The sequence below is a fragment of the Lactuca saligna genome, chromosome 8 (assembly GCF_052625555.1).
Source record: "Lactuca saligna cultivar CGN05327 chromosome 8, ASM5262555v1, whole genome shotgun sequence".
Lineage (NCBI taxonomy): Eukaryota > Viridiplantae > Streptophyta > Magnoliopsida > Asterales > Asteraceae > Lactuca > Lactuca saligna.
Window position 1 is genome coordinate 114607351 of NC_136424.1, and position 15857 is coordinate 114623207.

General features: G+C 33.0%; 1 protein-coding gene across 1 annotated transcript; it reads left to right on the plus strand.

Moving 5' to 3' along the window:
• The first annotated feature begins 12343 nt into the window (after nt 1-12343).
• LOC145010027 (uncharacterized) lies at nt 12344-14411 on the plus strand. Its single transcript, XM_078968625.1, has 5 exons — nt 12344-12547; nt 12628-12796; nt 13124-13192; nt 13274-13731; nt 14148-14411. The coding sequence occupies exons 1-5, from the start codon at nt 12344-12346 to the stop codon at nt 14409-14411; spliced, it is 1164 nt and encodes a 387-aa protein (XP_078824751.1).
• The last annotated feature ends 1446 nt before the right edge of the window (nt 14412-15857 follow it).

The window sequence follows — 15857 nt, forward strand, 5'->3', positions numbered from 1 at the left end:
ATACAATAGAAAACACCCATGTCTCCCATACCACTATTGGGATTTATGTACTCTAACGTTCTTATGGTGTACATACAACCCTAATGATTTGGATCTAAGTTTTCTCTAATTATACATGCAACATTGGTTTCCAAAGCATGAAGCCTAAACTAGCATACACAATTTAACATATGAATCATAAAATAAGTTAGAAAGTTACCTCATGATGTAGCTAGTAAGACTTTAGCCTTTAATGAACTTAGCACCCCAAGTGTTGTGCCTCAAACAAGTCACAAACACCAAATAAACAACTAGATGGATATGAGAGAGGCTAAGGAGACTAAAAACTGATTTCTCTTCTTGGAATGCAAGTGGTGGTCGATTTTAGGGCTTAGCACAACATATATATATATATATATATATATATATATATGTTTGTTTGTGTGTGTCTGTGTGTAGAATATCAATGGTCATGTGTAACCCTAATACATACACATTTGCCCATGATCCATCCATTTGATTTGGATAAATACTTCATGGATTAACCCATAAGCCTATCACAAATCAAACCATGGATCATTAGCCCAACTCATATGTATCAATTTAATTAGTCTCTTTTGATCACTAAATTAATTCTTGATTAATACTAATTAAATAATATGATTCCTCAATTAATATATTATACTTATAATATATTAATAAATCATAAATAACCTCTTACTCAAATATTCATTTATCAAATTGTTTTGGTGAAGGCAACCCAAAATTGACCATGCTACTATCGGGTCAAGTACATACCAATTATAGTTATGAGTTTAGACACCTAATCCAACACAAACGATGCAAATATACTAAGATAGAAGAAGATGGTGAGAGTAAAATTACCTGGAGGAAAGTCATTTATGGTGTACGGAGACAACTGTAGAGTGAATTCTGGAATCATTTCCCTGATGAAAACCAGAAAACGCATGTCTAAAGGATGCACATCATACTTGGCATTTTTGATTGATGCAAAGAAAGAGAAGAATGAAATACAAAGAATACCAGTGGTGTGTGACAATCCGGAAGCCTTTATCGAAGATCGTCTTGGATTTCCCTTTGATAGATAAATAGAGCTTCGGATAGATTTGTTTCCAAGATCGACACCAATAGTAAAAGCACCATACCGGTTAGAACCGAAGGAGATGATGGAGCTTATGATATAATTTCAGGAGTTGTTGGACAATGGTTTTATTAAAATTAGTTCATCACCTTGGGGAACTCCGATGTTATTCATAAAGAAGAAGGATGGAAGCCTGAGAATGTGCATAGACTATAGAGAGCTGCACAAGGAAACGATAAAGAACAGATACCCATTGACAAGGATCGATGACCTCTTCAATTAGCTGCAAGGTTCGAGCTATTTCTCAAAGATTGATCTCAGGTCAGGATATCATCAGCAGAAGGTGAGAGAAGAAGATATTGAGAAGACCACATTTAGAACAAGATACAGACACTATGAGTTTTGGGTTATGTCATTTGGACTAACCAATGCTCCAACAACATGTATGCATTTGATGAGCAGGGTTTGTAAACCATTCCTCGATAAATCTGTGATAATGTTCATATATGACATTCTGATTTACTCAAAGAGCCATCAGGAGCAGGTCAAGCACCTACAAGAAGTATTAGAAGTTATGAATAAGGAAAAGCGATATGAAAAGTTCTCTAAATGTGATTTATGGATTCGAGAAGTTCAATTCTTGGGTCATGTGGTTAACCAATAAGGGAGAATGGTTGATCCAGCAAAGATTGAAGCTGTGATCAAGTGGGAACGACCAAAACGTCCCAATGGGATTCGAAGATTTTTGGGATTAGTAGGATATTACCGAAGGTTTATCTAAGGCTTCTCTTTGATAGATGCTCCATTGACAAATTTAACCCATAAACGATCTACGTATACATGGAGTGAGAAACATGAAGAATCATTTGAGAAACTAAAGAAGAAGTTGTTTGAAGAACTGATTATTTCTTTACCTAACGGAGTTGCAGACTTCGCAATCTATAGCGATGCATCTGGAGTTAGGTTAGGTTGCGTTCTGACCCAAAGAGATAAGGTGATAGCATATGCATCTCGACAATTTAAAGATCACAAAAGAATTACCCCACTAATGATCTGGATTTGGCAACGATGGTCTTCGCTTTAAAGATATGGAGGCGTTATCTTTACGGCATAAAGTACAAACTTTTCACCAAACATAAGAGTCTCTGGTATCTCTTTGATCAAAAGGAATTGAAACATGAGACAACGAAGCTGGCTAGAATTGCTCAATGATTATGACTGTGAGATACTTTACCACCCTGGTAAAGCAAATGTTGTGGCTGATGCCCTAAGTCGAAAGGTAAACCTTGAAAGAAAAAGGCCAAGAGCGTTAAAAATAGAAGTTCTCTCGATGATTGTGGAAAGCATCAAGGAAGCTCAGGAAGAAGCTTTAGAGAAAAATGCACAAAAGGAAGAACGTTTAGGCAAAACGTTGGTGTTCGGTACGAATAATCTAGGATTGAATGTATTCAAAGATAGGATTTGGGTGCCTAAGAAGGGAGGAATAAAATATCTTCTGATAGAAGAAGCTCACAAGATAGGGGTGGAAATTGATGACACGACACGACAAAAACACACAAAACGAAACGAAATTGAGACGAAATTGAAATTCGAATTCGTGTTCGTGTCAGGTGTAAAAAACACGACGTCGTGTCGTGTCGTGTTCGTGTTCAAAATCTGACACAAAATTGACATGATTTAACATTTTTTGTCGTGTTTTTCGTGTTATGTATGAATAAATATTAATTAAATACATTAATTTTTATTTCATGTTATCTTTGTCGTGTCGTGTCGTGTTTGTCGTTTTTTATTTGGTTCGTTTTCATGTTGGTTAAAAAAACACGAGATCGTGTCGTGTCGTGTTCGTGTTATATAAAACCTTGCCGTATCGTGTCGTGTCAGAAAAAAACACGACACGATGGGTATGAAATTATGTTTAAGTGCAACCTACCTTCCATAGACTGATGGTCAAAGTGAAAGAACGATTCAAACGTTGGAAGACATGCTAAGAGCCTATACCCTAGAATTTCAAGGTAACTGGGATGAACACTTACCCCTGGTAGAGTTTTCCTATAACAATAGTTACCATTTGAGCATCAAGATGGCACCTTATTAAGCCTTGTACAGACAGAAGTGTCGTACGTTGTCTTGTTGTCTTGAGGTTGGAGAAAAGTTGTTTATAGGCCCCTAGATAGTCCATCAGATTGCTGAAAAGTTGAAAGTGATTAGAGAAAGAATGTTGGCAGCTCAAGATCGCCAAAAGAGCTATGTTGATAAGAATCAACGACGGATGACATTCAAAGTTAGAGATTCGGTATTTCTCAGAGTCTCACCATGGAAGTGACTTATAAGATTTGTAAAGAGAGGAAAGTTAAGTCCAAGGTTTATTGGACCATTCAAAGTTCTTCAGAGGATTAGGTACCAAGCTTACAAGTTGGAATTACCGGAAGAACTAGATGGTGTTCATAACACCTTCCATCTGTGTTATTTGAGGAAGTTCACGGGAGAGGTTCTCGATATAATTCCACTTACGGAGTAAGGATGATGAAAATAAGAGGCAAATCGAAGAGTGTCGAGGCAATTATTGACCGTAAGATTAAGAAGTTGCGACGCAAGATGGTCGACTTAGGGCTTGTATGATGGAAACATATGAATTGGCCGAACCTCACCTAGGAAACAGAGAGTGACATGATGAGTCGCTATCCACATATGTTTGCTAATGCATGATTCCGGGACGGAAACATCTTAAGGAGGAAAGAATTGTAACGCCCGTGTTTCTAGGCTAAGCACTAGTATGATGATGTAATAGTTAGGGTCAACAATTGTAACCTAATTTGAAGTAATAAAGAGGAATTACTTGAATATTATGTGAATTATGTGATTTTTATGTTTATATTACTTATTTATAAGATAAAATAAATTAAGAATGAAAATAAGTGTAAAAAACAAAATAATAGATAAACCCAATATCTATGAAGAAAGTTGTAGTGGTCATGACAAGGATTCCGGAGATATAAAGAACGACGAAATCCGAGTTATAACGAAGAAGTTATGACATGTCGAAGTTTCGCAACAAAACCGGCCCGACGCCGTGTGACGTAAAAAGTGAGTTTACGATAAAGCAATTTTTAGCCTTAGCGATATAAACAAAAGTTGTAGTGTACATTAAACAAGTGCAGTGCATACAAAGAAAATCCAAATCTGATTCGTATGAGAAAGTTGTGATTTTTGTAAGATTTAACATAACAGTGCACAACCCGGAAATCAAATTTTAGATCGGTCAATTTTTAGCTAAAATGATCTAAATTAGAATTTAATATCTCATTAATAGGAGTTAAGCAATAAAAAGACAATCGAAAACGGAGTCCGTATGTAGTAGTTATGAGTTTTACACGTTCGTTAACAGTGTAATCTTCTTAGACTGTTAAATTTAAAATCAGTCAAGAACTGGCGAATAGGGTCAAAAGGAAAGTTATAGATCTTGTCAATACCTACACGTGGATATAAAGAATGTCAAAAATGGAGCTCGTATGTAAAAGTTATGAATTTTTAGGATTGGTTGTTTTATCTGCATCCAGTGCCACGTGTTAGCACCAGGCGAAGCCTTGGTGTCCACACAACTTTAAGACGTGAATATAAGTTTTATGACATGAATCATCCATAGAAAGCCAATAAATAGAGGCACAAATAATCAATTTTCTTCACACCTTCACACCTTCACCCTTCTTTCTCTCTCAACACTCCTAATATATCCTCCCCCTTCCCTAGTACTTCCTAAGTGCTAGAGGCGAGTCCCGGAGCACTAGAATTCTATGAGAAGAAAAGCTTTCAGCTAAGAATTATGCCCCCGCAAAGCCAGGTTCCTAGCCAAACCTCCCGGTAAGTGAGTTATGCTTACCTACTTTAAGTATAGCTTAGGTTTAAATTTATTATCTTTATTAAGAACTTATAAACAATATATATATATATATATATATATATATATATATATATATAATAAAGTGTTATTATAATATATTTTAACTATTCTCGGTACCAGGAACTTAGTTTGAAGTGCCACATAAGGTTGTTTAACACTTATAGAACAATATCGCTCATAAATAGTCACGATGAATATTAGACTAAAATATAGTGGTAATAATACTAGGTTTCGTCAAAGGGAAATAGAATTGTTAGAAGTGAAGCGTTGTTCGAGTTGGAATCACGAATTTAACAAGTGAATGCATATTTAATTTCATCTTATACATAGTGAAGTATTTAATATAAATTACATGCTATGTGTGCATGTTATCTGTGCTCTTTTTTTTTTTGGAAAGGGAACTTCCCTAACGAGGGTTTTCGGGCCAGCTTTGGCGCACCGACTAATCCCCCGCTGCATATTATCTGTGCTCTTGATATCTATGCTGGATGAACGATTTATACATGTTTTAAATGATTTACACTGTATATGTATTTTATATCTACGAAAATGTTGGGTAAAACATGGGTAGATGAAATAGTTGATGCGTGATAAAATGATGATATGCCTCGATGTCGACGATGATCTAGTCATCTGGCGGAGTAAAGATGATGACCACAGACTATTCTAGATAGTCTAGTGGAACGCTGGCAAGTTCGCAACCTGTAGGTGTTTTTGAACGATGTTTTCACCGGTGTACTTCATCCCCCTCATGGTTGCCTTATGGAAAATTATTGCTAAGGATCCCCCTTAGCAATAGTGTCCATCTCAATGAAAATCCTCAGGATAAGTCCCTTATAATAAATGCTTTAGGGACGTAAAGTGAGGATAACGGGAACATGTAATCGGGTTGACTAATTTAATGAACTAATAAACTATTTATTGTGGGTTGAAAACTCTATGTGCTCACCAGTCTCCCAAGCCAGGTTCCTAGCCAAACCTCCCGGTAAGTGAGTTATGCTTACCTACTTTAAGTATAGCTTAGGTTTAAATTTATTATCTTTATTAAGAACTTATAAACAATATATATATATATATATATATATATATATATATATATATATATAATAAAGTGTTATTATAATATATTTTAACTATTCTCGGTACCAGGAACTTAGTTTGAAGTGCCACATAAGGTTGTTTAACACTTATAGAACAATATCGCTCGTAAATAGTCACGATGAATATTAGACTAAAATATAGTGGTAATAATACTAGGTTTCGTCAAAGGGAAATAGAATTGTTAGAAGTGAAGCGTTGTTCGAGTTGGAATCACGAATTTAACAAGTGAATGCATATTTAATTTCATCTTATACATAGTGAAGTATTTAATATAAATTACATGCTATGTGTGCATATTATCTGTGCTCTTTTTTTTTTGGAAAGGGAACTTCCCTAACGAGGGTTTCCGGGCCAGCTTTGGCGCACCGACTAATCCCCCGCTGCATATTATCTGTGCTCTTGATATCTATGCTGGATGAACGATTTATACATGTTTTAAATGATTTACACTGTATATGTATTTTATATCTACGAAAATGTTGGGTAAAACATGGGTAGATGAAATAGTTGATGCGTGATAAAATGATGATAGGCCTCGATGTCGACGATGATCTAGTCATCTGGCGGAGTAAAGATGATGACCACAGACTATTCTAGATAGTCTAGTGGAACGCTGGCAAGTTCGCAACCTGTAGGTGTTTTTGAACGATGTTTTCACCGGTGTACTCCATCCCCCTCATGGTTGCCTTATGGAAAATTATTGCTAAGGATCCCCCTTAGCAGTAGTGTCCATCTCAATGAAAATCCTCAGGATAAGTCCCTTATAATAAATGCTTTAGGGACGTAAAGTGAGGATAACGGGAACATGTAATCGGGTTGACTAATTTAATGAACTAATAAACTATTTATTGTGGGTTGAAAACTCTATGTGCTCACCAGTCTCCCAAGTCTAACCCACTCAGTTTCTTGTATTATAGGTAGTGGCACAAGAGCATAAATGAGATAATCGGATGAGGGATTATGTATTATAGGCCAGTAGAAATAAATAAATGTTGTAAGGCCTATGTTGTTTTTGCTTATGCTTTTGATCTGTATTGACAATGACATCCCGAGGTTTTTAATATAATGAAATACATTTCTTCAAAAATGTTTTGATAAAAGCTTTATCATATTTTTAGGAACAAATTCCGCAAAACTTTTGTTTAAAAGGATACTCTGATTTTATCATAAAGCATAAGCAAATCGATCTTTCTGGCTGTGAAAATGGGGATGTCATAGCGACGATCATGCAACTGGTGGCAGAGGAGACCAAAGAAAGGCATTAAGAAAGAAAGGGGGATCGATTTGCAGTGAACAAAGCCAATTCCGGTGAGTTCGGTGACTGTAATGTTAATAGAGGAAGAGATGATTGCAGATCATAGGTTGTTTGACGGTGAACGAGCCATCGGATGGAGAAAGCAATAACATTAGAAGGGGCTGAATCAGAAAAGAAATCAGCTATATGAGGAGGAGGTAAAAGGCTTAGACACATGGGTCTATGAGGAGGAAGGAAAAGTAGACGATGCAGTAGAAGAAGCTGATGAAAGAATTATGGTTTGGTGCCGGCGGTTGATTTATTATTTAGGTGAAGAAGAGAAGAAAATATGGAACAGAATGAACGCACCTACAACGACTATTAGAGAATGTCACTGGAGATGGAGGGTGGCGGTTGCAAGTTATGGTTAGAAGTATGGTTTTAATCTAAAGCTCTGATACTATGTTAGATATATGTAGAGCCTTAATGGGTGTGTTTGGTGAAAAACTTTTAAAATCTTTTTGAAGCTTTTAACTTTTAGGTTTTTTTATAAAAATCAAATTTAAAAAGTAGTTTTGTTTTGAAGTATGAGCTTAAAATTTTGTATTTTATAACATAAAGCTAATTATTCAAAAGTTATTTCAAGTAGTTATTGAGAGTTTTAAAAGTTTTTATGTTTTATATAAAATATACATAAAAAGAAGCTACACATTCAAAAGCTTAAAATATACATAAACAAAAACTACAACTTTTAGCTAACGAAAATCAATTGAGTATTATTAAATTTTGCCAAGCATAACCTAAGCAAATAGATTTTAACAATGTTATGTAGACTAGCTGAAAACTTAAATCCTAACTAATAAAAAATAGGTCTTGAAATGTAACAAATTTGGATATTTTATAAATTAAATTTTCATGGATTTGGTGGGTTAAGATTATATATGGTTATAAAATTAAATATATAATTGAAGTATGGTTATAAAATTAAATATATAATTGAAGTGTTAAATACTGTAGTGGCACATTTTCCTCATATTCATTTAGGGTTAATCTTTGAGAGTAGCTAGGATTTATCAAGCAAAACTTAATGAAGTTATATGTTTTTCATATTCAATTTCTCTAGTCTAATTCATTAACCTTTTAGAAAATTCATCTAGTTTAATATTGTATTCTACCAATCTAGTAAAATTTTAAGTTTGCCTTTATTGAATGATAACAATTTTGTGTTCAATAAACACATAACATCTCTTCCATAACAAACAAGCAAATAAATAAATAAATAAAATGATGAAGATCTTTGAAAGTAAACAAGTTGCAACAATTTTATGATCTAAAATACAATGCTACAAATACAGATATAAAACGTAGAACATAAACAAATTGCAACAACATTACATGTTTATGGTGTTATGGTATATATAACTAGTCCAACATTAATTAAATCTTATAAGGTGAAAGTTTCTCTACACATACCCACAATCCATAATTCTCTTACCCTTTCTCTACACATACCCACAATCCGTAATTCTCTTACCCTTTCATCCATATATATTTTACACTTATAAAATTTCCACGAAGACCAAAAATCAGTTTAAATGAAGAGTATGAAATAAGTCACTTACATCTCACTCATATATATACAAACAGGTTGTGTGAATAAAGAACAACAAAATGTTAAAAAATATTTTCAAATAACTTATGTGCATTTAACTTGTTATAGACATTTTAACAAAATACACCTTGAGTGCTTCATCAAAGTTGTGATTCAAACTGAATTTAACCCATAAATTTCTAGATTTTTTTTTGTTAAAACAAAATTTCAAATATTAAAACATGGACATCTATTTGTGTGACATTGAACAACCCATGGTTCCACATGACGTTTTAACTATTTCCTAAATTATAAAATTTGGTCTAAATAACATTGTTTGCTACTAAATTTTAGTATGAATCAACTTTCTTGCGAAAAAATTGAAAAAACAATGTTTTTCATACATGAATTATTCAAATTATTTAAAGATTTTTTGAAATACAACCTCCTTATTACCCTAAATCTAAAAACAAAGTCGTATATGGAGATTTGTGTTTTAAATCATGTTGTTGATACGTATTGGTTTTGAAAAACTATGAATCTAACTTTAAATCGAAGTTGTTATTGAAAATTGAAAAAAAATATATCGTTTACGTACATGAATTCACCATGATTTGAAGAATTGATTACATAAAAAGATGAAGACCATGAATAATAAAAATTTGTTTTTGTTTTCGAATCTAACTTGATTTGCATGATTTGAAGTAGGTATTGGAGCTTTTAGTAGAAACGATCGCAATTTCAGTGGATTTGCATTGTCTTCGATATTGCTTTATAAATGAACGAAAAAGATTAACATTGAACGTTGCTCAAGTAGAATGACTCATTTTCAGCCCAATCCTCTTTAAGTATAAGCCAAATCATTTATAGGTTTAGCGAAGACCAATTTGTTCCAGCCTAGTTCATTAGTTGTTTGCAACCCAATTCATTATTTGTTTGACGAGAGCGCCCTTAATGAGCACGATTAGTCGAGAAATGGCCTCGTAATACTGACCATTTTTCAAGTTCTTATCGGATCCATACTATGTATGTGTGTGTCTATATATATATATATATATATATATATATATATATATATATATATATATATATATATAAAGAGAGAGAGAGTTAAGTTCATGTATAAACCTTATTTATTGTGTGAATGTATCACCAATTATAGACCAGTCATTTAATAAAAGTAATTTTATAATTTTATTAATTAAATTGATTATTACCAAATATTAATTTCCTAGAATTATAGTAACTTATTATTGCCCATAATTAAGGGCTCCAAAATCACATGCCGGCCAAACTCTTCCTTCACTCATCGTCGTACATCATAGAGAGAACGAGAAGGAAAACGAGGATCAAGATCTCACCATCACCGCCATATTCATATTTTCCATCCACAGAAACCTACATCCTACACCATGGGTTTTCATCATCTCGGTCGCAACCATCATCATCTTCATCAGCTATAATCACCAACATGATCATCGGAACCATTACAATCCACTCCAACACCATCTTTATTCCATACTTATACCTCCATCTCTAACAACCCCTACGTCTCCTTCAACCATCAAGCGTCGCACTGGATCACACGCAAGGAATCTTAGGGGTGATTTCGAATTTTGAATTTTTTTTTCTGATGTGCGGCCTCACTGGAGTTTCTTTTTCCTGTTACTTAATTAGGTTTCATTCTTGTGCTAGTTGACCAGACATATTTGTTGATTGAATGCTGCTATTAAGACACCTTGTTGACACTCTTGGACACCCAATTTAAAAGTCAAAAGCTTTTTTGTATTGGAGATATGGATTTTTGTATTGAGATTTACTGACCACCTAAGATTCAACAAAGAAACATATTTGGATAATTTACAGTTTAGTTCCATATAAAAAAACAAAATGATAACTTTAGCTATTAAATCTTTTAAATCAAACTCACATCTCTAATAGACATATTGTTAATAATTTTATACATTCTAACTTTTTTTTTTCTTTTGACGTAAATTGTTTTTATACATTTCAATTTTTTTTTCTTTTGGCATAAATTGTTGTTTTACTAGTCATAAAGAATTAAAATTATGACCACTAACCAGATTTTCTTTTGGCATAAATTGTTGTTTTACTGGTCATAAATTTCAGTTGAGCAACCACACTAACCAGATTTTGAAGAATATGTCATTAAAAATTAAATTTATTATATTGAAACTTGTTCATAATAACCACTAACCACTTATTTAAAAAAAAAAATTCTTAATTTATAAGCCCGGTTACACAAATTAACATTGAACAAACCAAAATCTAGGTAAATAATCTATTCTAAATTTGAAATCAAAATTTGAATTATTTATCATAATGCCGCCACCTTCACCGCCAACGGTAGTCCGACGGTGGTATACCGACGAATGTAGAATAGAGTGTTCCGGAGTTGAAAGTGAGAGTGAAGAGTGGAGAATTATGTCGAGAATCGAGGTTCCATCATCATGGTCAATACCTTGGTTCTTGTCAAGACTATATACGATGGCAGCAACCATGAGTTCGTTGAAGTATTCCGTAGACGGGAGCACAGGTGGTGGTGCATCTTTTCTGCTGGTGTGGTGCCTGTTCCAACTCCCATGTCGAGTTTCGATCGGGAAGCCGGTGTTTTAAGATACAAAGAAAAGAGGAAGAACATGAGGTTGATTCCTCTGAAAGAGTGGAGAGACGAAGAGAAACAAAAGAGACTATGGATTTTAAGTGGTGGCTAATAAATTCTAAGGTTTTGGTTTTATTTATATGGAGAATATTGAGGCTTAAGATGGGCTAATAGGTGGCCTCACACATTTTTAATTTTTAATGAAATGGGCATATGGACTATCACGTTTTCTACACTATGAAATGTTTTAATAAAACATATTTATTTTTAAATTAGTATTTATTAATATTTTTATAAAACATATTTATTTTTAAATTAGTATTTCATATATAATTTTATTTTTTATAAATCTTTATTTTTTCTACAGTGTTTAACAAAAAATGTGGAAACCGAATGGAAATATTTCAAATGAAGGCGTTGAGAACATGACGATGATATCATCGTTTTCTACCACGCGGGTATTATATTTATCATGATATTAACATTTTTTATCATTGTGTTACAATTTGTTACCAAAGTTTTTTTATTGGGTATTTGACTCCCGTGATGAGTTGATGGAATGAGTGCAAAACATTGCATTCTCTCTAGGTTATGTCATCGTGATGAGAAGATCAAATGCCCAAAATGGTGTAGTGTCTTATATCACACTTATTTGTGATCGTGGTCGTGAATACGAAAGCAAAGCAACAATTAAAAATTCTGGAACCAAAAAAATCAATTGTAACTTTCAATTGGTAGGTTCGTATATTAAAAAATATGACGGTTGGACCCTCAAGGTGATATGTGATCAACATAATCACTCACCTGCACAATATATGGAGGGACATGCTTTTTCTAGGCGGTTGAAAGAACACGAGAAACAATTGGTGGCTGACTTGACAAATCAGAATGTTACACCACATGACATATTCTCAATAATAAAGGAGCGCGATGAGAATAATGTTTCTACACTAAAAACCATATACAATGAGCATCTCAAGCTTCGCTCGCCCCAGAATTACGGAAAAACTCCAATGCAGGTTAGTATATCCAACAAGTAGTATTTTAAATTTAATTTATATATTAATTTTTTTTATTAATTAATAGTATTTAAATATAGGTTCTAATGGAAATTTTGAATGAGAAACATTTTGTCACGGATTTCTCGGTAAATAGTATTTCAAATGAATTGGAAAATCTATTCTTCATTCATCCACGGTCATTGAATATATGGAAGGCATTTCCACACGTTTTGATTATAGATGCAACATACAAGACCAACAAATATGGTATGCCTTTTGTTTAGATTGTTGACACAAGTTCAACCAACAAAACATTTAGCATAGCTTTTGCATTTATCGTTAATGAAAAGGAGGAGAACTATAATTAGGTGTTAACATGTCTAAAGTCTACACTTTATAAGTGCATGCACCCACGCGTTATAGCCACATATAAGGAATTGGCACTGATGAACGCATGTCAACAAGTTTTCCCCAGTGCCACTCGGTTACTTTGTAGATGGCACATTACTGAAAATATTAGAAAACGTTGGAGGAAAAGATTCAAGATAGACGATGAGTGGAAAGCCTTTTGTATAATGTGGACTGTACTTGTAGACTCTCCAACATGGATAATGTACAATGAAAACTACAAAACACTCCAATCGATGTTGAGAAAATATCAAGGTACAAATCTTATTATTTTCTAACTAGTTATTTATGATTTTAGACTCTTTTCATAGATAAATAACATTTATATAATTGCAGATGTTTTAAATTATCTGGATGAAGTTTGGTTAAACAAATATAAGGAAATGTTTGTCTCAGTCTGGATCGATCAACATCCCAACTTTGGACAACAAACTACAAATAGAGTTGAAAGCGCACATTCAAATCTAAAGAAATACTTGGATGGCACAAATTCTTCTCTTGATAAATTTATCGGTTGTCTTGATCAATTTGTGAGGTCTCAACTTCCATCGATACATGATAGTCTTGAAAAGAGTAAAATTGTTCGTAAATGGGAACACGACTTGCCATGTTTTAGATTATTGTGGGGTTCAGTGTCACATGAAGCTCTCGATAAACTAGTTGGGGAACTTTATCGGTTGAGTGAAAATCAAATTGACTCATCAAACTGTGGTTGTAAACTACAACATAGTTCTGGCTTACCATGTGCTTGCATGTTATCAGTTTACTTGAACTCAGATGAGTATATTCAACAAGTATTTTTTAAAATTTAATTAATATATTGAATTTTTATATAATAATGGTATTTCAATACAAGTGAGTATATTCCATTAGATTCGATAGATATATTATGGAGAAAACTTGATTTATCAGAGTCAATTTCTGTAGCAAATGAGGATATTAGTTGTGAGGATGATTTAGAAATGATTAAACAAAACTTCTATCAGCGCTCAAAAGCAGGAAAAAAAGTATGATAAGAAAGCTAAGAGATATTTTCCTACCAAGTAAAACACGCATTAAGGAACCCGTAATTCAAAAAAGTACCCGTGGACGACCAAATTTGAAGAGACAACAACAAAAATGAGTTGATTCTACAAATCAAGCTCCCAAAAGACGTTACTATTCAACCACATCAAAATATGATGGATTGACTTTAACATGGATGAACAAGGAACCGGCAAGACATAGTGGATATGTTACCACAATTCCAGACATGAATGAAGCAATTCTAGAATTCGATGAAGCAATTCCAGACATGAATGAAGCAATTCCAGACTTGAATGAAGCAATTCCAAGCTTAAATGAATTTATGGATTTGAACCAAGAGCCTCAGTCATGCTACATTCATCCATTAATGGATGAAATTCCACTCGTGTTTCATCTATACATCTCACGTATACAAAATGTTAAGGGTGATGAACATTGTGGATTTTGATCAATATTTGTTTGTCTGGGGTATGGCGAAGATCAATGGCTCTACGTTCGAGAACAACTAGTAGACGAGTTACAGAGTGCATCCGATGTATATGGAACGGTTTTCATAGATGGAATCCATGAATTGTAGATTTTGTTGTATTTCTTCGAACCGAGTGCACCTACGGAACATTGGATGCTTATGCCTGAAATAGGTATTTTGATTGCTAACAGGTTTGGTGTGGTCCTTACTTTCTTAACCAATCATAGTTCCTTAACTTTCTTTCCTCTTTGGAAAGGTCCGGAAGAATTTTTGGACCATCAGATTACTACAATTTCAATTGTATATGGTAATCATTATGTTATGGTACCATTAAAAGAAGATTTTCCGATGCCTACCATTTCGGCTTATTGGATCCGCCATAGAGCTCCGTGTGCAGCTGGATGGGAAACGATGTTTATGTCACGTCTGCAAAGTTATAGACAACTGAAACCTTGTAAGCATGATTTTATAACTATAGAGGATTGTTGAAGAGTATTATTTATGTCTTGTATTTGAAGATGATTTTATTAAATTAGATTATTGTTGTTGAATCAATTTTCATTTATTAATAAAATATTTATGATATTCATTATAATAACTTTTTGTTTAAAAAATAAAAAATAATAAGTAATCATCATATGCATTTTGAACACTTATTGGTTTAAAACTTTATGTGGCCACAAACAATAAAAATATGTCCCCCTTATCAATTGTAATTCAAGAAAAACTTTAAAATATATAAATTTAAGAATAGATGTAGTGGGTAGACAAGTAAAAAAAATTATACAACAATAATACTTTAAAAAACTAAAAAAAAATGTATCCCCCTTATCAATTGTAAAACAAGATAAGGAAAAAGATTATAAAACAAGAAAAACTTTAAAAAACGATAAAAATGTATCCCCCTTATCAATTGTAAAACAAGAAAATTTTAAAATATATAGATTTAAGAATAGATTTAGTGGGTCGATAAGTAAAAAAATTATATAAATTTAAAAGTAGATTTAGTAAATGTACGAATATAAGTTCTAAAAAATAATATAAATTTTATCGATTATAATATTTTATAATTGTATTGCATGAACAAATTTATAAAAAAAAGGGTTCTAAATTGATACAATTAATTTTTAGGGATTAAATTTGACCCAATTAATTTTTAAGGATTAAATTTGTGAATAATAAAAGGCATGTTGAAAACTATGAGATAATCATAATTTAAAAATAATTATTATGTAATGATTGGTTGTAAGGTTATCTAGATAGGTAAATTTACCTGAGGTGTTTTTTAACCAACTCTCTTGTTGATTTAAAAAAAAAATCTTTTCTCGTTTCTCATAGAAGTTACAGATTGATTGGTGAGCCTACTCTACTTTCTTTTTTTTCTATTTCTTTAGCATTTTCAATAAATCAATGTTAGTGGTTTGA